Below are 24,034 nucleotides of genomic sequence, written 5' to 3' on the forward strand. Positions count from 1 at the left end.
AAGAGGTTGGTTCTGTTCTCCTCTTTTGCCACACACAAGCCAATGATCCAACTAATAGGAATGTCCCAGGGAAAGATCCCAGAGAACTTTGACCCTTAACTGAAGCTCAGCCTTCCTGAATGATCTGCAAATCACTACTAACGCTGCTGCAGCCAACAGGTTGTCACTCTATTCAAGCATGTTAGATTTGTTGTCTGTTTATCCTGACATGCACAGAACCTTCTGCATTGTGATTCTAGACATAGGGGATTCCTCCCCAATGTAGATAGACTTCTTTGGGCCATGTTTACCTATGTGGCCCTTCTTCTTCCTCACCAGATGCACATGCTCATCTTTTATCAGCCCAGTCACGAGAAATCTTATTTTGTAGACAGGCTCATGTTACGGCTTCTGGAAAGGCATGTCGATGCTCACGACAAATGATACCGTCTCCACATACTTATTTCTTCTTGCTTAAAAGCTGCAAGGTGCTAAACTCTGCTGAAGGGCCAGGGGTCTCCCGGTCATCCCTACCTCTCTCTTCAGCCAACTCTTGGCTTCTGAACTATTCAATGTGATGTGTTCCTTCCAAACATGTCTCTGCTTATCACTGGAATAATAATGACCTCTGCCACTCACTGGAGCTGGAGTCCATGGCACGCTGTCCCGTCTTGCTTCATCCGTATTCTTTCTGCACCATAATCTGCGAGGATAGCGCAACAAGCTCTCCCTTTTAGTAAGCAGGTAAACTTACCCAGGAGAGAGTTGACAAGTGGCTCGGGATTGTACTGTTGCCTAATCGACACCTGAATCTGGAAAGCCACCTGCACTCAAGGTCATCCCTTACCTGCTTTCTTGTGAGACTTGGGTAGCCAATAACAATCTTAACTTCACCAGTGGGAGACACATGGATGGAATGAAAAGATCTCACACACACACACACACACATACACATGCACACGCACACACACACACACACAATTATTTTTCAGCAACTGACTCCAAAGGGCATTTTAAATAAGGTGAACAGTACTGAAAGAGCTATGTTGAATTTCAAGAAAGTGTCCCCTTGCTTGTGAACATAATACTGTCATCTCGTGTGTGTGTGTGTGTGTGTTTTCACAAAATGGGTGTAGCAGCTTATTATTAAATTAAGATAGCGTGGAACACACCTGGGATGGGTGCCAGCCAAAGTAGACAATGAATGGTTATTTAAGGTTTGGGAAGAGCGTGTGACAGAACACAGGCTCACTGTATTTTTCTCCTCGATTGTCTCCTGTCCGCTAATGTTTCCTTTGCATTGTCACTGCCTCTCAATTTAATAGCGCTCGCCGTCCCTGGCTTTACAAAGCCAAACCCGAGTTAGTTCCAGTCCCTTCTGTACTAAAGCGACTACGTGTGTATCCGATATCCACAGCCCGGCACGTTTCGCTAATGCGTTATTCGGGAGCTATGCGCTTATATAATTAAGTGATGTATGTAATTTTGTGTTAACACCTTTGCAATGTGTGTTTCTCCGGTGATTGCGATGCTTTATTCCATGTAAAGCGTGACATTTTAATTCCCGCTGAACAGTTTTCTGCCTCGGTTCGCCTTGTTTTTTTGTGACAGGGGATTATTTTGCAATCAAGATAAAAGCATTATTTGGGAAATTTCTAGCCGATCCCATTACTGGGAACTTTTGAGCACAGATTAGTCTCCTGTTTTATTGATCGTTGTTTTAAAGATCTCTATTGGAATTTCAATTTCATCTCAACGTTATCAATGTGCCCAGATTGACACCTGCAAGAACGTTTTGTTAATGCAGCTTTGTGGAGATGGAGGTCTTTAAAAAGCCCTCACAGTGTGACATCTCCCCCATAAAAAAACATTTTCTTCTTTTCTTAAGTGTCCTGGCTTTTCCTAGGGTAGAGGCTTCCTAGACCAGCAGGCATCTCTGTGGGGGCTGTGCACACTTCCCCCTAATTGCCAGTGCTTCTGACTGAGGGGAGGCATTGAAGGCACAAAGGTGAGCTGCCAAGGGTAGCCCTGTCACTTTTCCTTCCTTAAAGATGTCTGCTTTCCCTGCCATGCTGGGGGCTAGGAAGACTGGTTGGTTAAAAGCACTTACCGCTCTTGCAGAGAACCTGCGTTCAGATTGCAGCACCCATGACTGGCTAGCAACCACTTGTAAGAGAGTCTGTAACCAGCTCCAGAGAGTCTGATGCTTTCTTCAGGCCTCTGAGGGCACCCACACACACACACACACACACACACACACACACGTAAGTACACACATACACATAAATACAAATTCTGAATCGTTTAGTAAAGGATGCGGAAGCTCATATTAAGTCCCAGACACTGGTTTCAAAACCTGATACAAAATGGCGTTCCACAACCATTCGTTAAGCATCTACTGTGAAGGTGTCTTGCTGATCAGGGCAGGTAGCGTCCCTTTAAGTGTTTGCTGAGGCAAACAACATGTACCGGGCAGAAGAAACCTGAGGGAGGCGGACAAACTCACCCCCACACAGCTGGAGAAGACCCGGAAGAATTGTAGGGTAGGTCATGGTCACTACTCTGCCGTGTTTGGAAACTGATCTCTGGCGATCGAAACTCAGGTACGTAAGCTTGCTCAGCGAATGCTTTTCAAACTGAACCATCTTCCCAGCTCTCTAAGCTGCAGGATTGCATCGCTCTGTACTGTAAATGACCCAGAAGAACCCTATGAGACACAGAGCATTGGCTCCACCAACTCCTCACTGTGGTCTTTGGCTTCAATCCAGCGGATCTGCCAAGCGAGGCTCCCCACATTTCAGGTCTTCTTGGGTCTCCCCGGCTCTGCATTTTAGAGCAGCGTGTCTACAGGAACCCTCAAACCTAGAACCCTTGGAGCCTCGGCATGATCCTAGAATACAGGCAGCCTAGATCAAGTCATCCAAACCTATAGCGTCACAAAGGGGTGACACCTAGAAGCTCGATATTGTGTCCAGGCCCCGGCCCGGGACCCACTTCCCAGAGCCTGGAGCAATGCTTAATAATGCCAAAAGAATGTTTTCAGATTGTTCTTCTGTTGCTTCCAAAGAATGAGAGCCCTCACATGGTTCTGGTTCGAGACCTGGGCCAGAAGTCAAATTCTAAATTTAATCACAGCCTCTGTGGACTTACTGCTCTATGCCCTTCCGTTTGAAGCTGTTCAGTTTTCTCATCTGCAGAATCAGCCGAGGACACCTCCTTCCACAGACACGTCCATCTTTCCACCACACAGGGTTGTTATTCTACTGGGGGCAGAATATCATATTTCCTACCATAATAGGAATTAAACAAAAGCCCTCTGAGCAAGAGGCCTGTGTGCAAACGCCTGTGCTTAAAAGTGGATGCACATCAGAGGCCAGCAAATACCACCCCTCCTCTATTATTATTTTGTAAAAGCTAAACAAGGCTAGCTAGAGAATTCATTTGGAATTAAAATAAAAGGACATGAAAGAAAGGGTAGTTTGGGCCTGCACAAGGGCACACACAAAAATAAGAGCGGTCATGTTTTGCTGAAGAAGGCACAGCTGTTTAATTTTATAGTAAAATTACTTTAAAGACTTTGTTCATTTAAAGACAAACACACACACCACACCACACACACACACACACACACACACACACACACACAACTGTTGCTGCAGAACTGGACTCAAGGCCAAGTCAAGAGAAATCTGTTCCTACAATCATCTTGGAATGACAGAGCGCTTGGGTTCCTGCTGGGTGGAGAAGTGGTTTTATTTGCTTTCTTATCAAATGACTGGAGTTTGGGGGGGCTGATGCCTTTGCTGGTGATGGGAGGCCAGGGGGTTTGGTTTTCCTGTTCTGGGCTCTGCAGCCTCGGCTCCTCCAGCTTCTCTTTTAGCTGCTCAGTTTGTTTTAATACCAAGTTTGTTTGCTTTGGCGGGGTGGGGGCGGGGGCGCACTGGCCTATTCAACAGGAAACTGTCCAAAATCATACAACAGAAATTTGAAAATGAAATTTAAAAATGAAATTAAACACTCAATTGCATAACTGATTATTGAATTTGGGCTTCGAATTTTATAAATTATTGTTATTGTTATTTTAGATGGCATGGAATGGGATGGTCTATCCCTTTGCTTTGTCTTATAAATTCCAAGTTTCTCTATACCGCCTATTGTTAGAAACAAATGAACTGGCTTTTTTTTTTTAATGGTTTTTCATCCATATTAGGGAGTTATTCAGACTTCTTTCGTTGGTTCCTGTAATTCCACACCAGCTGGAGTATCAGCCTATTTTTGGCTATGAAGGAACCTTTACAATGTGGGCGTGTTTTTTTAAGGTCATAAAACTCATTAAAATCAATCGGTTACAAAATAGAACAGCTATGACCATCGATACAGTGACTCCATTATGTTCTGGGAATACATTGTTCCAACTTACATTCTTTAAGCCCCACTACCCTCACCCAGCCACACCCGACACCACAAAGGATGCCTAGTAAAAATAAATGATAATGCATCTAAAGCAGCCTTAGGTTAATGGCTCACACCTGCTTCCCTCCGAGATAAATGCTCTACCTGTATTTGACTCAACTTTCTCGTTCCGGGGGTTTTGTAGTCATTCCGCTGCATCATACCGATTTACCACAAGAGGGCGATGGAGAGTTTGCTTAAGGCTAACAAAGCCAGAAATGGTTCTAATAACAAGCTAAGTGTTTTAAACTTGCTGGGGATTTATTTCTCCGCCTTTCTATTGCCACACTTGCATCCTCTGGGTTTCCCGAACAGCGAATAATCCAAATAAATTTCTTCTGAGATGAAACACAGACAGATTGATACAGACAAGGACTTTTGCCCAAATAAGGAGGCTTTTTTTTTTTTTTAACGGAGACCCTGTGTATTAGATAACCATCTACTGACAATTGGTCCTGAGTTTATAAGGATGCTGAAATATTCATGTCATGTGCTGTAAAAGAGTTTTGGAGACAAAGATAAATTCTTCTACAGTTAGATATCACAAACATACCAAAGTCTCTTGGATGGGCTGCCTAACGGGGGGGGGGGGGTTGAACCCACCAAAAAAAAAGTCATTAAAAGCAATTACCTTATAAGTACCCTACAGTAAAATATGCACTATCCAGTGTGTGTTTTGTTGATGCTGTACTAGTCTTGGCCTTCAGCCCTCTGCATGTTAACTGCTTTAGATGCTATAATAGCAGTTCTCATCATCGGAGAGAGAAAAATACTTCCTGGATGTATTTCCATCGCCATCATCCCTGTTCTTATGTGTTATAAGCAGGGTGGTCTTTTAAAATAAAAAGAGGGGTTCTGTCTAGGAGAGTGGGTAGCATTTCTTGTCTCCTTATATTTAGAGATCGGTTTGTAGCTAGCTACTGTTTTTGCATGGCTGCTGTCGCAGGAACCTAAAGCTGAGAGGCCAGAGGGAGGGGACTCTTACTTCAGACCTGGTGACTGGGGATGTGGAAGGAGGGGATGATGCTAGACTAGCCTGGTGTTGGGTAACCCCCATCAGAACAGTGTCTGGTGGCCTTTTTTCTCTATTGTTGCTTTCTTCCTAAGTGTATGTGTGCACACATATGCACGATGCGTGTTGTGGGCACACAGGTAGAGGTCGGAGAACAACTCTGTAGAACTGATTCTCTCCATAGAGTCTTATGTGGGTTCCAGGAATCAAACTTTTGTCGCCAGCCTTCATAGCAAGGACCCCGTCCTTAGCCACACAGTCCTCTTTCTGGCCTCTCTGTTGGCATTTCGATGCTAAGGATGACTGGGGAAAGTGCTCACCTCCTCTATGGGTGCCAGAATTGAAACCCCCTCTGTTTTGTCCAACTTCTCTGGGCTTATTGGCGACACGTCATGTGAAGCTGTGGGACCTGAGGCATCTGAACCGTGCCAAGAAGGTCACGTTCTTGCCTTCGGGACTGACTATATCTGACCCCTCTACTTACTTTCAAACAAAATCTCTAAAAGGCAAACATAGTTGGACTGCAAACTCATTCAACAATTTGTGGTCAGGAAAGTTCTACTTAGGATTAGCCAAAATCACTCAAGTTCTATTTTCTCATATCGCGTCTGCACTGAATGATTAAAAAGCCTTACAATACACCCAGCTTTATGTTGTCAACACATGAAAATATTCATAAGGAGTCAGAGCCTCCCCCCCCCACACACCAATCTGTTTGCATTGCGACCTTTGCTAAGGAACTTAATGTGCTAACAACTTTATCAGGGCATTTAGCAGCCTTGAGCCGATAAACTGCCAGTTTTGAACTTTACAGATAGTTCAGCATCTGCAAATTTTGGGTTACTAACATCTGTCCATGACTGTCCTTGTTACAGCGAAGATAGCTCTACATTTTACAAGAACTTTGAATTGAGATCTTGCCAGTTGTTCTAGCTTCAGATGTTTATCGGGTTTGCTTGCCTTTTGGGTCCTGTCCAAGGACACATCGATGGTCCTGACATTGACTTGTTGTCCAAACCAGCATCGCCCGTGCAGAAGATAACACAAGCCACCTGCCGCTTGAAAAAAGGGAAATATGGAGTTCATTTTGATGATATATCTTAGTTGGTCCATTATACTAGCCAAAATATTGTTATTGTCTCGGTACGTACTTGATTTAAAACGCTGACAGTGAGATCCTTTGCTTTCTGGCCCACCTGGTGAAAACCAATGTGCATTTCATACAAAAAGTACACCTCAGCGTGGGCTTGGCATTTCAAGGGCTTCGCAGACACCTGTGGCTGCGGTTGACCATATTGGACACAGCAACTTTAACGTAAGAGGAATGTTTTTCCTTCCATTGACAGGGTGGAGCTTCACCCTGCTCGATGATGATATGATGATGACGATGATGATGGTGATAATGATAGTGATGATGATGGTGGTGGTGATGGTGGGGTTTCCACTGCTATCTGCCCTGCTGGTCTCCTGTGTCACGTACGATCATTTCCAATGTCTGAGCATTCCAGCTGGCCCAGCCCAGTCATAATCACCTGGCCCTGGTTAATGTATCCCTGGGGGATTAGGGGCCTTGTTGCTGCCTCTGCACCTGCACTGCATGGCAGGCTCCTTTCTCTTCTCCTTTTGGACCTTCTGTCCTGCAGTTCCCACTCTCGTCTGCACAGTCAGTGAGAGCTTTGGTACCACAGAAGGTTTTTTTTTTTTTAAGTGACTTTGCAGGATGATGGATCTCGGAACTCATTAGAGGAAGCTCAGGGAACATGAACGTGTTTCTCAATGCATCCTGCTGCCTCAGACAGCGACTAACCTGAAGAAAACATCTCAGGATGCCAGACAGCAAAGTGGTAGTCATCTTGGGGCAGAGATATTATGTACAGGTGTGTGTACGTGTTGTGGGTGTAGAAGCCAGTGTATATGCGTGCATGCCGAGGACAAGACGACAACTTCACTTTCTCATCTTTGGGCACTGTCCACCCTGGGGTGTTAGTTTTTATTTGTTGGTTTTTTGAGACTTGAGCTCACCAGTTAGACTTGGCTCAGCCCAGGGACCTGCCTGTTTCTGCCTCCCCAGCTGTAAGCCGCATGTGCACACCTCGGTGTAGGGTTTTGCACATGAGTCTTTGTATGAGGGTCCTTGTATGAAGACATAAGCCCTCATAGTTGTGTAGCAAGTACTTTATCAACTGAGCCATCGCCCCCTCCCTATTTTAAAAAAATATTATTACATTTTTATTTGTGGGGTTAGGTGCCACCAAGCACTTGTGGAAGCCAGAGAGCAACTGGCAAGGTCAGTTCTCTCTACCACGGGGATCCTAGGGATTGAATTCATGTCCTTATTCTTTAAAAGGGAACAACACTCTGTGTTAGATTATACTTCCTGGTGGCATAGAGAAACTGAGAACTGTACCTTCAATACAAATCCCTTTTGGATGTCTTTTAAAAGAAGATGGGACTGTATCCTTTTGTTTTTGTTGCGTGGATTTAAGAACTACACTGTCTCTCCTAGAGTCTTCATCCAAGTCTGTAATGATTTAAATATATCCATGCTAAGCCATGTAAACACAAAGGAAACAGACAAGCAAACAAAACAACATAAAAAAAGCCCTTATTTCCATGCAGTAGGAAACATTTTCTTTATGGAATTGGCAAATCAATTGCCTTCAGTGTTGAAATGGACAATCTCATTTCCAAACCTGGAGAGATAGCTGAACGCGAATGCTGTGTTTTCGTGTGCGTCTAAATGTGCTCTCGCCTTTACTATGCCTGTGAAGCCATTCGAGGCAGACCTGTAGCCTTCAGTTCAGCGTAGCTGGGTTCAGTCGGAGTACCTCAGAGCATATCAATCACAGGCGGAACGAGCTTGTTTATTGTGCTCTCATCGAAAAAGAAATAGGAAGAGACAAAAAAAAAATCCATTCTCTGTTTCTGAGGGCCTGCCTTTCTAACCTTCAGAAATGGTGCAGATTAAAATGTCCTTCAAAAGCGTGTCCACAGCAGATGCTTAAACAGACTGAAACAATAAACAGACAATAATATTAAATTGTGATTCATTCTTGTTAATGGTAACATGCTAAAATGGGCTTAATCTGTGTTTTATTTTAATGTTTTTCAAAAGATGGAAAAAACTGATTTCCTAGGAAAGGTACAACATGGGGTTGAAAAAGTACAATTTTCTAACTGTAAAGTGTGTGTGTGTGTGTGTGTGTGTGTGTGTGTGTCCTCCACTGTGGACTCCAGGCTGTCAAGAAATGGCCCACTGGACCCTTGGCATCTGGCAGGAGGGACAGTATGTGTGCATGATCACATGTGGGCTGCAATCACAGCAGTACTTTGTGGAGAACACTCTTGGCCTTGCAGGGTCTGTCTGTTGAGATGATGAGGACAGGGAGCCAGAGGTTGTGTTCAACATGAAGGCCTGAGTCGTGCAGTCACTACACGGGATACATGAGTGTCCTCTCTGTCTTTGTATCTCTCTAAAGAGTCTGGGACATTCTGAGGCGGAAGAGTCTTTGCACAGGTCCCTGAACTTTGAGGAAACTAAGTAAAACTAAAGGCCCAGGTCACATCCAGGCCATAGTGAACCAACTACTCTGTTATTTGAGAATTGAATACATTTTCCCCCAAACAACTCTGAGGCACTTCTACCACCCCTGAGTGTGCCCACAGACTCCTCCATCGGGAATAGCTTCCTCTCAAGGCCCTGAGGATGGTCAACCTAGACCAGAGAGAGGATGTGAGACTATGCAAGATCTGGCAAGGACAGTAAAAAACTCCCACAATCCATTTCTTCTTCCTCAGCATCTTGTGATCGTACACTTGGGGGTTGGAGAATCCACATGATGGTTTTATACCATATCCAAATCATATATAATCATGTGTGTCTGTCTCCCAGGGAAACAAGGCTAGATAGAAATCAGCTTATTTCGAATGATCAACCCTGACTACAGAAAAGGCTGGCTTGTTTTAAGGCAGGAGAGTACTTGGAGTCACATGCTCTCAAACCAATTAGCAATACAGATGAGCTAGCAAGCCCTGTTCCATTTATGGGGTGGGGGAAGGGCCAAAGTGAAATAATCTGTGTTTTTAAGTGTTTCTGAGAAATGAAGACCTCCAGGGCAGAGAGAGAGGGTGTATCAGGAAATAGCTATGCAAATCGCATGCCTGTGAAATTACTAATTCACTCATCGGAGGCATTAACAATGCCCCGGCATTCAGGAGTATGAACCAAGAGTGAGTAAGACCAGGGCATGTTTTGGATGAGACTGCTAGAGTGTTTACTTACATGGTTTGTTGAGCAGTCAGTGAAGTCCCCAGCTGTTTGGGACGTGGGCTGCCTGATCAGTCCAGGTAGAGGGGGTACAGTCAACTATTCCACTCTTAGCCTCTCAGCCGTGATGCGTAGTGGTCTGGCTAATTCTGACAAAGCGCCAAAGTAATTTAGGTCCCATTCTGCCACCTTTATTTTTATTTGCTTATTTTCTCGTCCTCTTCCTAACGAAACAACCGCTCGTCCTTTGGGAAAATGGAGGAACCTGGATCCCGTGAGCCCAGGGTTCAGTGGGGATGCTAATCGTAGTGATTGGCAGCAAGGTGGGTTCTGACTTGGACTGCAGCACCTAGGAACTCTGCCCAGTCCTCAAGGAGACCAGTGTGACCACAAGACAATTCATCCAGGCCACGTGACCTGCGGTTGTTCCCTGCGATAGGATCTTGGTGGCATTTAAAAGTGATAGCTTTTAAATCTGGCCCTAGAATCTGGGCCCTTATCTCTGGGTTTCTCCTTTCTAATGTTTTTATTGAGGGAAACAATTCTAGAAGGAACTGTCAGCGAAATTACCAGAGTACTAGCGCCCTTGTAACGTCCGGCTCTAATTGCCGGTCCCCCTTCGTCAATTAAGGTTAAAGTGTTCCTGTAATACCAGCTGTACCTGTGAATGGCCCTGAGGTGCTCGCGGGACACACAGCACACGTGCTTCTCAAGAGTTTTCTGCTGGGTGTGTACGATTGTTTATAGAAAACCAGAATAAAAATAAACTTGAAAAGTCTTAACTTGATGTGGCAACCGTGTTTTGTCGATTCACAGAAAACTTGAGTCTTGTAAATAGACGTGGAGAACCAGCATGCCCTCCCAAGAATGACACTGGGTTTTGAAGGGGCGGGGGGGGGGGGGGGGGGGGGGGGGGGGGGGGGCGGGGGGGGGGGGGGGGGGGGGGAGTTGGGGGGGGGGGGGGGGGGGGGGGGAACTCAGGGAATCATTTATGAATTCTTATGTTAAAATGTTGGCTCAGTGGTAAAGCCACGATGAGGGCTGAGAGCTTTTAGGCTGTTTTTGTTTTTTCCCCCAAGTATTTAAAAACTGAAATTCTGTAAGAGATTATCTTCGAAATGCCTTTCTTTTATTACCACCCATAAATTTTAGGAGTGGCTTTGATCAAGTGTTCCGCCAGTCTTGGTTTCTACATCTTTGACTCATACATTAATAACTGAAAACATTCATCCTATTTTTGTGAGACCGAAAGAGGAAGTTTCTAAATAGTCAGAAGGGAAACATTGAAAATAGAACGCAGTCAACGATAACTAAATTAGGGTAGGGTTTTTTTTTTTCTTTTTTTCTTTTTTTTTTTCTTTTTCTTTTTCCAGAAAGAGCAATACTCCATGTTGAAACTTGCCAGGGTATTTTAAGATTATTGTCTGTAAAGAAAAAGTCCCAGCACCTCGCTGTCCTCAGAGGAAAGGCATTACAGAAATGCAGCCTCAGGTCGGGACCGGGGAGGGGGCATGGAACAATACCATTCTGGCCAGTGCGTAAGACATCCCCCAGCGGGTTTTGCTTTCTAGCTCATATTTAAAATACACATTCGCAACTTGAAAAATGTGAGGAGATAACGTTCTGCTCACCTCCTGTAGACTCTGACCCCTGGGGGTCTGCTCTATGGAAAATGATGTTTGTCGTTTCCATTCCTGCTTCTAGGTCCTCCCGGAGAGGAAGACACTGTGTATCTCACAGAGAGCTTCTCTAAGGGATCTGTGGCTGCCTTGCGGGGGCGGAGAAAGCCCTTCTGCAAAATGGGAAGAAAAAGTTATTGGCTTGGTTATGAATCAATCCAGTTTTTAGGGCTGTTTGTCTTTGTGGGACTCCAAGAGCATAAACGGTATTTAATAAAAAAATAAAAATAAAAAAATCGACAGCCATGATCTGGCCATAACAGCAGGAAGAACACAGCAGAAAGTGGGGGAGGGGGAAAAGAAGCAACATCTAAGCCAAGAGCATTGGCCTTGCCAGCTTGCCAGTAAGTGGTTACATATCCTTTGTTTTATTAGTATTATTTTAAGAATCCGGGCTGAGATGAGTCTCCCACTCCTGAGAGACCTGACTATGTGGCTTGTCTGAACTCATAGTGGAAGTGAAGACCTGCAAACACCTACTTTTATTTATTTATTTAATTTTTTTTTTTGAATAAACAGACCCTTTAAGAGCAGAAAAGAGTAACAGCAAAAAGTTGTCCTCTGTTGTCAGGAAGACAGACTGTCTTTCACTGATAAGAAAAGGTTAACAGAAGAAAACACTGTCCTAAGCAGGGATTAGATAGCAGTCTGTAGAAGTGGCTGCCCCTGCTCAAACTGAGCATGCGTCAATTGGCCCTCAGGAAGATGGACAGAGGGACAATTGGAGAGGAAAGGAGTTTCTTTTCGTTTCAACCACGGAAGCCTTTCACTCGTCAGCCAGAAGCCCCCACTGTAAAAGGGTCATGGGTATGGCGCTTTGACCAAAGTTTTACTGGCCTTAATGGCTTGATTGGGAGTCTTGTCACCCACTTCTTAGTCAGAACTGCAGGGGCTTCTGCTTGCTGGGGGTCCAGGAGAGGCTGGATGCACCCTAGGCTTGCAGAAGTAGGCGGTGTTTGAAAGTGTTTTTGGTTGGTGAAAGCTTGTTGTCAGGGTTAATCTGTGTACTCAGAGGTAGGATGAACGTGTGAGCTTGCAGGTGCCCCACAGAAAGAACTTCGGGAAGAACAAGGGTCCTGGGAAAATGGCAATTGCCCAGGTGGCAAACCCATTGCTGATAATCAGGTGTATGGTCTGAGGTTGTGGACTTCTTCTATCTCCGTTTAACTATCTCTAGAATGGGGAGAATAGTAACCGTGCTGACCTCCTGGGTGGACTGTGAGTTTTAGTTACTATTGGAAGGCAGAGCCATGGCTGGCCCTCAGGAAGTATCAAGGAAGAAAGGTTCTATTGAAGGCATTCGTGCAAAGCACAATTACGGAGGTGCTGGAGAGATGATTCAGCGGTTTAGGGGTCCTGCTGGTCTACCAGAGATCTCCTGTGTGTAATAAGTGCATGAGGGAGCGCAAGTCCCTCAGAGGCCAGAAGAGGGCATTAGATCTCCCGGAGCTGAAGTTACAGGACGGATGTGGGTGCTGAGGATGTTGAGACTTTGCTCCAGCATCAAAATAAAACCTTAAAATAAACAAACAGCAACAAAACCACTTACTGACCTTTGAGGATCCGGGACTAGGCTGGGTTCCCAGCTATGTGTACAAGTGAAGGCAGCTGGAATGTGGACGGCTTTACAGAGTCACTTGCTTTATGTGGAGCTGGTGAGGGCGAAAATTTCACTCATCCTTAAAGCCGAGGCCCACACCAGGTGGAGACTCAGGATCCTGGTTTTAGTACTGACCTCCCAGAAGGGAGAAAGCATAGTAGCTAGGATGGCTAGATGGTATGGGGATGTTTCCTCGTGTGAGGGAATGAAACACAAAGTTCCACTTCACCCCTGACCACTACTACGCCACGGGACATTCACTTTGTATCACTGGTCTGGAGAACAGCTTCTCTCTCTGCCACAGAGGGAAACAGATAAAGCCCCGGACAAAGCTCTATGGGGGGTGGGGTTTGGTTGTATTAAGAGTCCAAAAGGTCTTCTGATGCATTATGGGGGGACTGAGGGCCAGTTCTTCATGCTCCACCGCCCCTGGCTCATTGACGGTTTGTGACCGACACTGTGGGGTAAGGCTACGGTGAAGGCAATGGTTTGACCGGTCGTCAGGAGCCCAAAACCTTGGGCTCCGTCCTGGTTCTTCCGGTGTCACCTCAAGCCACCAGCATCAGATGTAAAGTGTAAAGGTTCCCAGGGTGACACGTGTATCATGGGATCCGATTGGCAGGTTCCTCTCAGGAGTGTGTGGGCATTTGTGGGCTATTAGTCATCTGTTCATCCAACAAAGTCAGGTTACACAATGCTACCTCGCTAATGTTATGCAGAGGAGAGGTGAATCCGATGGCCCTACCCTTAAAGACAGCCCAGTCAGGTATAATAATACCCCCATCAAAAAAAAAAAAAGACAGAAAAGAATAAAAATAAAATAAACATATAGCTCAAGTACTTCTGGACAAAGACAAAGAAGGATTTGTAGTTGTGTGGTCAGCAATGCTTGGTTGGCCCACTTGGCCCTAGGACATTCCAGCACTCGGCCAATTAAAGAAGCAAAGACCCCAGATTCAGAGTTGTGTAATCACAACTAACCCTAACCTGTTCCTCTGCTCAAAACTGAATTTGTAGTTCTCTAAATCTTCTGGGTGCCTAACATCGACCCAGTTTAGGGATGGTTCCTAAGGCTCTTGGAACCTTTGCTTTGCTATTTAAAACCCTGCTCAGCGCGAGCTCCATCTTTAGACAGGGCCTTCGGGCTTTGAAAGCTTTTCTGGAAATAAATGCCTTTTAGGTTTTAAGTGCTTTTCAAAAATGCGAGGAGTGGAAAGATGACAGTGACAGGTCTGGGAACAGAGGCCATATTGTTCCGTTTCTGCTGACTGCTGAATGGCACCTCTCAGAACTCCTCTCTCGAGTCCTGTTTGCTTCTGTCGGCTCACTGCCGGGCTGTTATTTTGATTAGGCGACTTGCAAGTCCGTCCTACCCCTAACAGTCATTAAAGCCTCAGCACTTGGGTCATTGTGAAAAAGCTTCCGAGCTACACAAAGTCCTCTAAACAAAACAGTCCACACCCTGGCTCCAGGCTGTGGACCGTGGCGAGTTCTCGGAACTGGGCTCTGAGCTCCCACCGAGGAGCCAGAGGTCAGGAGCGCCACCAAACAAGCTGGGTGCAGTCAGCAAGCCGAGCCAGGGAGGAGGAGAGAGCAGAGCCTTCCCTGCCAGTCTGGCAGCTCCCCCTAAGTGCTCAGAGCTCAGAGCCCATCCCACACACCCGCGCTAGTCACTGCTGTGTGTTTACATGAGTAATGGAGCTGCCGGGGGGGGGGGAGGGGAGCGGCGCTGAGCTCGCTCGCAGCTAGGAAGCCGAGATCCACATCAAGTCCGGACTTCCAGGGATGAGGCTGGGGAGCAGTCCCCTGCCGGAACTTTCCTAAGCACAGGCGTCAATCAGGCAGATGTGTGGCGACTGGAATGGGTAATGTCTATTTTCTCTTTGCTTGATTTTGCTTGTGTGACTTTATATTGGAGAATTCCAGGCAGGTTTTCTGGGACGGACTCGGGGGCCAGCATTTTGAGGAAGGAGGATGTGATGAGGTCTGCAGGTTGGGGGAGAGGGTCCTGAGCCTCCAGAAACTGCTTCTTAGCCCACTCGCACCACTCTTATTAAAGAGAGTGTTGCCTTAACTGAGTTTCACTGGCAGTAAAACTCCTCCATGGCAGAAAAAAAACAAATTAGTAGGAAATAGCATGGATGTAAATTGAGTCCAACATGAAATGTTCTGAAGTCACTAGCTAAACGTGTGTATGTATATATGTGTGTGTCCGTGTGTCCATGTGAGACGAATAACAATTAAGAGGCTTCCTGCTGCTCAGATATGATTTTTTCATAACTGTTCAAAGTAATAAAAATGTAGGTGATTTGAGAGCTCCGGAGAGATTGGGGGTGGAGTTGGTTAATGGACAACTCAGTGAGTTGGTTGGTTTTAGATTTTCGGGACTTGACTGACTGATGGAGCTGAATGTGAGAGCTGGTGGGGGGCAGTCAGGGCACCCCACAAACAACCCAAGTTCATCATCACCTGTGTCATTTGTAACTACGGCTTTAATAATGCGCGCAAAAAAAAAAAAAAATCAATCCCCACTGGAGTCAGGCTAACCCTGTGTAAGCTTTGGGATTTATTTTAAATAACCCTCCAGATCTTCATAAAAGTATATTGAGGAGGAAAAGAGACTTGCTGACTCAAGTCTTTGCCAGATTTGCTGAGATTTGAGACATGCTGGCCACAGTATTATCAGAAAATGTGTGTAATAGCAGCTTGTTACTGTGAGCACCTCTCGCCAGAGCTCGCTCGCGCTCTCTCTCTCTCTCTCTCTCTCTCTCTCTCTCTCTCTCTCTCTCTCTCTCATCAGTATGGTAATTTAAAAAAAAAAACCGCTGCTGTCTCTAAAACTCTTCCGACAGAGTAATGTTTTCAAATGTTCCTTGAGTATGACGCCATCACAGGCTGGCGTATCATTTTGAGTTTCAAAGAACAAGATACCAAACAAACAGAAGGCCCGCTCTCCAAGTCTAACTAGGGGTTACTTCTCTTCTGATGGTGTATTCTGGGGGTGGGGTGCGGGGGAGTGGAGCACAGAAGTGGGGACTGGTAGGAGGGGGCATGTGTCTTCCTCGTCAGCCTCATTTTATTTATATTAATTAGACGTGGGAAAGTTTATAGCTTAGCCTCTACCAAGGTCCCACCCTTCGGAGACAGCAGCGTCCAATGAGAGCGAGTCCATGCTGTCCGAGCTCAATAGTAACCCTCTGTGTCTTTTACTGAGACTGTATGACGATTAATTATTCTCCGTTTGTTTTCAGCGCCAAATCTTAAAGGCAGACCGCGCAAAAAGAAAACATGTCCCCAGAGAAGAGACTCCTTCAGTGGCTCGAAGGACTCCAACAATAACTGTGATGGTAAAGCCATCAGCAAGGTACGATCCTCCTGATTGATGCTTCTCCGTGATTTTCCCCTTTGACCTCCCCGATAGCTGGTGTCTCCGTGGCTGTGTTCCGCTTCTGGAGCTTGAGGCCATGTCTGGACCGGAGGACACTTCCCCTGTGGCTCGGGGTGGGGAGAATCTGGTAGGAGGCAGGCGTTTTGATTAGTCAACAGAATGACTTCCCACCTCCCAGTTTGGCTTGTTGGGTAAAGGACATGATTAAGTGTCCGCGTCACCGGAGCTGAGATTTCATGCTAGATGACACAATGACATAGTTTACTCTGCGCGTATCAAAAATAGACCAGCTGAACCATCCTGTCTCTGAGTGTGTACATCTAAATATGCCTCAGAGATTAACTGGAGATGAAATTAGAAGTGGCTAGAATTAATCTTTTTGGTCATGTTTTTTTTTTCCCCAGAGTCACCTCTAATTCATATTGACGTAAATTAGAGATACATGGGAAGCTGTTTATATGTGTGCGCACACTCGTAGAGGTGACTGTGTCTTAAAGCTCCCTCTGAATGTAGAAGGAAAGCCTCTGTTTCAGAGAGGCCTGTGGGCCCATTTCTCGTGAGCATTCTCTGGAATCTTTGAAGCACCTGAAGTCTTGAGTGAAGAGTCACTTCATGTTTGTAGACTTACCTTTGTGAGTTTTCTGAGCTGGGGGTCACGTTTCCACACTCTGGCCCTTGGGTGTTTTGTGTTTCGTGTTGTTTCTAGGCCACAGTTCGAACCCATCTACATCAGAATCCAAGATCAGATGGGAATTAGCAAGGTGGTTCCAGATCCGACCGAGGGCTGAGTGTGGGGGGCACATTGAGCATCGGTGGAGATTCTGACATAGAGAAAGAACGGGCTGAGTTTCGTGTTGCCTGCCATCTGGGGCTTGGACTGTGCCCTCTGCCCCCTTCCCAGTGTGTCGGAGTGAACTGTGAACCTTTGCATTCCGTGAATCTTATCTTCAAGTATCCCTCTTACCACAAAGTTCTGAGGGCTCTTTGGTTAGGATTTTGTCATGCTCCCAAGATTTCATAGAGTGGTTTTTTTTCATAGGGTGAGGTTTTTTTATTTTAAAGCCAATTTACAGAAGTGTATTTTTCATTTCTCTGGCTAAACACAAGCCTAGCATTCTCTGCAGTTGCCTGTCCCCTACACACGTGACCTCTGCACGTGAACGCACGTGGATGCCACGGACATTCTCTGGTGATTTGAGCATCTCAGCCCCCGAACTGCCTGCCTAGGGCCTTGGTGTCTCTGGCCTTGAAAGGTGGCAGCGTAATGGATTCTTTCCCTGAAATGCAGGCTGAGAGTCCTGCAAGGTAATACAGACGGAGCGAGGTCTTACCATGGCGGACATTCAACAGAGAATGCCATGACCATGCTGTGTCTCTTCTGGGATGTTCTAAACCTGAGCCCGCCAGGATGAAGTGTGGAGCGACGGCTAATGTGTGGGAATTACAAAATTCACACGAGGTCTCACAAAACAGAAGACTGGCTACTTGAACGTATGAACTGGTTAAATGTTTACCGATTTACTCTCTTTATGAGCCAAGCCTGGGTTTTCCTTCACCCTCCTCCCATGAGTGCGGCCCCTGACCATGGTCACCATGGGACAGACCATCCTTCCACTGTTCCTGTGCTGTGGTCAGTTCCTGGGGACTGGTGGAATATCTCAGCTCCTCTTGGAGTCTTGGATTACAGTCTTGCCTTGCACGCTTCAAATGCGTCTGGAGAAATCCGCTATCTGGGAGAGATTCATTTTAAACTCTGGTGTGCGTTTCTGTTGGCACCTGTCTGGAAAATCCTGCAAGAGTAACAAACCACCCTGGAGACCATGCGAGCCATTTTAAAAAAAGGCATTGGGGTCTTAAAGTGGTCTTTTGCCATGAAATGTTGCAGTAGAGATGCGAAGTCTACAACCATCTGCTTATATCCGGAACCTGGACCAATATTTTGCATGATGGTGAGCCGCTTGGCTCTCAGACCCATGTGTATTTTTCAAAAGTGCCTCAGACAGACCGTTTCTCACTGTGGATAAGTGCCAGCTTCCTGCAGCTCCATGCAGCGGAACCTTCCAGCATGGACGTACCGGTTTGTCTCTGGTCATGATGTCAGCTTCAGAAGGTTTTGCTCCCTCAGGTGTGAACGGACCAGCATCATTGTAACACGCTGTTCTCCCTGGGAGACAGAATTCCGTGGCTTTCTGAAGACATGTGTCTCAAGTGGAGCAAAAGCACCAGCCCTGGGGTGGCATTATGACTAAGATCAGCTCGGATCCTGTTGCTTGCTGAGACCATTTATTATCTAAGGTCCATGGCCAAGGCTTGGTCGACTATACTAAAGGGCTGTTCTTGGCTTAGATCTCTAGTGACAAGACCTGTAGTGATGGAAAGTTAATGCTCGTGTGTGTGTGTGTGTGTGTGTGTGTGTGTGTGTGTGTGTGTGTGTGTGTATGTGTGTGTGTGTGTGTGCGCGCGCGCAAGTTAAGCATTTTCTAAAGACTAGACATCTAACAGGTGGTTTCCGTTATGGAAGGAACATGGAAAGACAAAGGATGCAACTACGCCGTGGGTCCATCCATTCTATGGCATCCTTGACACTCCATGTTGGAAGTAGGATGTGTGCGTTACTTTGCTCGCCATTACCTAGCCCCACTCTCGCTTTACGGAGAAGCTAAGAGTAGCCTGTCCCTTGCTGCTTCCCCACAGTTGGCTACGCCTGCTGACTGCTAACGGGGAGAGAGCAGCGATAACCCAATTCTGTAGGAGAATGTGGTTAGTCCCAAATAGGTCTGCAGCTTCATTGAGAACATTAAATGGCATTTCTATAATTAGCAACCTGTCAATCGCGCTGAGAAACCTCAGCGTTCTTAGCTCGACAGGTGTGTGGTGCCCAGGCCAGGACGCTAACGGCCACCCCTTTAAAGGTCATACCTTCTCAAGGCCAACACAAAGACTACGTGCTATTTCCATTCTAACGGCTGAATTACAGTAATCCCGTAGGTTAAACTGCTGAGAATGTTTTCGAGTAAATGTAGGGGAAACAGGTAGACAATACCTTGACCGAGTCTTAACCAGGAAACCAAACGCTCACTGGCGCTGAGGAAGGATGCACTGAGCTAGGCTGAGATGCAGGCCAGGGCTCACTTGTTACCTACTTGGGGAGCCTCCTCCATCCCCTTAGTGGGACCCCTGGAATGCAGGATGGAGTTCAGCAGGTGGCAGCGGGGCCTCACTTGGAGCCACTTTCAGCCCTGGCTTTCCACCGCAGGTTTCCCTTCCTTTTCTAATACTTCCGCTCTACACGTACAAGAGCGCGTTAAGTGTCTATCTGTCCGCAAACCTCTGAGTCCCCTACCCAGGGTGCTCCCGTCCTTATAACAGAGGTAATTGGTCTGATATCACTGCAAACTTAAAGCGTTGGACCACTTTACACACAGCTCGTAGCTCTGCTCCCCTGTGTGTGAGATTGATTGAGGCCAGGAGGCAGGCTGAACTGAGTTCTGAACTTAGCGTTTTACATTTCAGTAGCTGCGCGCACCCAGGTCTCCAGCCTCGGTGAGCTTGTTTTCTCGCCTATAAAATGGGTCTAAGCAGCTGCCTCTTGCGGTTCCTGTGGACAGTGACACAGCTCGCGTGAACAGAGCAAGGTTGTGTAGTTCACTGTCCGCATGGCCTAGGTACAGGGTTCTTTCTCCTGATTGGCTGGGTGCACACAGTGAAAAAAAAAAACACTCCTGTGACTTGAAAACCACCTAGTTCTCTTTCGCATGGGACTTGATAAATCACGTTTCTCAGCTGTAGATGTTGTGACGCCCGGAAATGTAGACGTGCTTTCTAATTGAAAGTTTGTTTGGAGGACCAGCTTAATGTCTGTATTAAGTTTATCGTATGTACTTAAACACGTTACTCATTCTGCCTGGGCCGCGGTGTCTACATTTTTATGACAATAATAACCTACTTCACGAGAGTCGTGAACATAAAGATTAGGGAGGTAGATAGCTCAGTTGCTTAAAATGCTTGCCTTGCAATCCAGAGAACACAAATTATAAATAAACAAACAAACAAACAAGCAAAAGCAAAGCTGGGTGCGGTTGCACGTGCTTACAGCCCCAGCGCTGGAGAGGCAGAGAGAAGCGTGCAGGTCCCTGGGGTCTACTGGCAATCCTCCTAACCTAAGCTAATCAGTAAGATCAGACCCCAGTGAGGGGACGAGATAATGTATCAATCAGTGCTCCATCAGCACCGGGGGCACCGGTGTAAACAAATAAGACAGACAGACAAAAACTGGGATGGTTTTGTGATTTCAGAGGCCAATAAATTATGACGTGCATAAATTTAGACCCACCAGCCTAAAACTTGGCAAGGAAAGTTGATGATGGCACCAAGAGCCACAAGACGACTGTCTCCCAATCATGTCACAAAGTGGAAAAGTTTGAGAATATTGTCAGTAAAAATCCTCCGTGGAAAAAAAAAAAAAAGAGAACATGTTTTCATCCTATTTCCGCAGCCCCAGTGAGTTGCCCAGGAAGTTTCAGGATTGTGAGACCAGTCTGAAGTTAAAGCGGGGCGCTCCTTTGAGAGAGGGAACGCTAAGGAAGCCCTCTTAGAGAGGATGTGTTCCCCTTTAGTCAATAAACAGAACCCTTTTCATGTGCTTAGTGCTGAGAAAGACCCACGGAGGCTGCGCAGTCTGAAACGGGAATCTGTGGGACATTTCTATGCACGACGTTCCCCGGCGCTTGCCCTCTTCCTGCCCGATGTCAGCCGGGAGATGTAAAGAATATTGGAATGTACACATTCCCCATGGGTGCATTTGAACTCCGAGTCTGACCCTTTGTACTTCCCCCTTTTACAATTAAAATAACTCAGCAACTTAGCGTTATATTTAACAACCATCAAAGGCCGCTGTACAACATGGCCGTAAGGAGGGAGCATTAGGTTAGCCAAGCTCCAAAGCCTATCCCCCCGTGGTGTGGAAGGAAGAACCGTGGAGCATCTGCCTCCATTTATGTCTTAGTTGGGGGGGGAGGGGCTTTCTATTTGTTCTGCTTGGGATTTTAGCTGCCCTCTCCTCTTTCATTTCTGGCAAGAGACAGTTTCCTATCATAGTCTCAGCTGAAGGAAAAACCAAGTCCTCATTAAAAAGCCAGCTTCTAGGTGTACTGCTTCGGGTTATGTGTGGGTAGCAGCCTCAGGTGACACATGACAATGACCTTGCTGGTATATCCCAGCATGGAGAGCTCTCTCAGGTGCCCAGATAAGAAATACATGTGTCTCTCATTTTTTTAAAATATTTATTTATTTATTTATTTATTTATTTATTTATTTATTTATTTATTATGTATACAATATTCTGTGTGCATGCCCGAAGACCAGAAAGAAGGGATCAGACCTCATTACAGATGGTTGTGAGCCACCATGTGGTTGCTGGGAATTGAACTCAGGACCTTTGGAAGAACAGGCAACGCTCTTAACCACTGAGCCATCTCTCCAGCCCGTGTCTCTCATTTTTTTATAAGATCGAATACAGTATCAGGATATTATGAAAGCAAGGTTTCATCAGTGAAGTTAACAGTGGAGGGGGAGGGGCCTCAGGAAGAAACAATGTATCAAGAAGCCAATCAGTCATCCTACCGGACAGCAATACTCTTTCTGGTTTGATATGAATGTACTGTAAAGTATAGACATATACAAAGGACGCCGGCACAAACAAGCCCACTGTGGCCCTCTGAAGACCTGTTTCTCAATAAAGTTTTATTGACATTCAGCCCCACCATTCATTTACAGAGCACACCCGTGCTAGACTGGAGGTACTTGCCGGCAAGACCATAGGGCACAAAAGCCCATCATGTTTGCCAGGTGGCTCTTTACAGAACTTCGTCCCCCATTGTCTAGGATAGTTCTTACACAAGGCTGTGTTTTGGTCCCCCTATCTTGCTGATTCCCCGTCAGGGGGAAAGTGTCATTTAGATACGTCTTTGCAAGCCTTCCCAGGCTAGGCTTGATTTGATAGACTGTTTTTCCTTTCCCAGGTGAAAGGCGAGGCCAGGTCAGCCTTGACCAAGCCAAAGAATAACCACAGCAACTGTAAAAAAGCCTCCAATGAAGAAAAGCCGAAGCTGTCCATCGGAGAAGAATGCCGGGCCGATGAACAAGCCTTCTTAGTGGCGCTTTATAAATACATGAAAGAAAGAAAAACGCCCATAGAACGAATTCCCTACTTGGGTTTCAAACAGAGTAAGTATACTTGTTTTTGTTTCTGAAATATCAAAATTGCTCAGATTCTTTGAATTTGCAAGGGGAGGGGGAGCGGGGAGTAGAATTTTTTTTTTCTTTTGGACTAGTGATTCTGTTGAAACCCTAATCTAGGCAGGGTGTTTCTGTTTATACTAGATCCACGAATTGTCCGAGCCAAGAATTTTCTCCCTGCCTCTTCCGCTCAATGCATTGTTGCCTTGTGGGACAATTGCGGGGATATTTATAGGCAGGACTCTGAGGATGAGGCCTGGAAATAGACGTGTTGAAAGCTTCTAGTTTTCTGTTTTGTCAATCTGGAGTGTCTGTAACTCCTTTCTTATGAGATAATGATGATGATGATGTAGCCTTATCAGGCCCAGATGTTGCCTGTTCGGAGACAGCTTCTAAGAGGAAAGCCTTTAAAAGTGGACAAAACAGCCACAGAGAAAAAACAAAACAAAACAAAACACTCCCTTAGTCTTAAACTTGGCTTTCTTTTTTCTTTCTTTTTTTTTTTTTTAAAATCTGAATTCACAGTAAACATGAAATCAGCCCACTGAAGGGAAGTCCCAGCTTGGAGCAACGTTGAGTTAGCTGTGCATCTAGGTGTTTTTGTGTGTACAAGAGAGGAAACTCATAGCTTGAGCAGAATTCCACTGAAAAAGAGAGGAAAAATCCCAGATCCTGCCCCTCATTTCACAGCCAAGTGTATATTTTGCTCTGTCCGAATTGACCGGTGCGCAGAGCCATGAGCCCCTCTGGCTTGTAATAGCATTTCCCCCGAAGGCATCTCCCTAGATTGAAACCATGTGCCATTCTGATGAAGACCGGCGAACCTGTATGTTTTACAGAACAATTTACATAGCTAATAGCACTTGGCACTGATTGCAAGAGCACACTCGCAGCCATTCTAAACTTATATAACGACAGACGATCACACGGTCTGCAAACGGGCTGCTTGGAATGGAAGTCGAATCAATGTTCTGTGAAGAGATCTGTCCCATTATCAGCCAGCCATTCAGCGGAGACCAAGGCCGAGGCCGGGCTCTTGATGGCCTTGGAAGAGTACAAGGTTCAATGTGGACTCACAGACGTGTTGTGCTCAATAGCCTTTTTTTTTTCATTGTTTAATTCCCATTCTGTTCATTTCCCTTACCAGAGGATTACTTGATGCCCGGTATCCTCACACGCCGAGGTATCAGGTACAAAATGAACAACAACGAAATCTCTCAATCCTGACTGAGCAGAGCTGCGTGATAGCATAAACTTAGGAACCCTATACACAGGATCTGTTAAGGGAAAAGATACATTGTTTTTCCTCTTAGTACCCCACAGGTATCACCCAGGCACCGTGAGGGAGCTCAGGGAGCTGTGACTCCGTCCATCTGTGAACGACTATCTTCCCTTACACTGTATTATTACTCATGCCTTG

General features: G+C 45.9%; 2 protein-coding genes across 4 annotated transcripts in view; both read left to right on the forward strand.

The window, feature by feature from the left end:
• The window catches only part of Cdk1 (cyclin dependent kinase 1), a 1,182,536-nt gene that overhangs the window by 1,026,398 nt on the left and 132,104 nt on the right, over positions 1-24,034 (forward strand). The gene's annotated exons all lie outside the window — the stretch shown is intronic.
• Positions 1-24,034, forward strand: part of Arid5b (AT-rich interaction domain 5B) — a 175,974-nt gene that overhangs the window by 118,675 nt on the left and 33,265 nt on the right. For 2 of the 3 annotated variants that reach the window (XM_050139363.1, XM_050139372.1), the window contains 2 exons: positions 16,241-16,353; positions 22,398-22,602. In XM_050139363.1, the coding sequence (XP_049995320.1) occupies positions 16,241-16,353; positions 22,398-22,602 (318 nt within the window). Of the gene's footprint in view, positions 1-14,518; positions 14,855-16,240; positions 16,354-22,397; positions 22,603-24,034 lie in introns of those variants that run through there. The other variant, XM_050139381.1, reaches the window with a different exon arrangement.

The sequence above is a fragment of the Alexandromys fortis genome, unplaced genomic scaffold (genome assembly GCF_014885135.2).
Source record: "Alexandromys fortis isolate MF-2015 unplaced genomic scaffold, M_Fortis_MF-2015_v1.1 scaffold_9, whole genome shotgun sequence".
In the NCBI taxonomy this organism is placed as follows: Eukaryota; Metazoa; Chordata; class Mammalia; order Rodentia; family Cricetidae; genus Alexandromys; species Alexandromys fortis.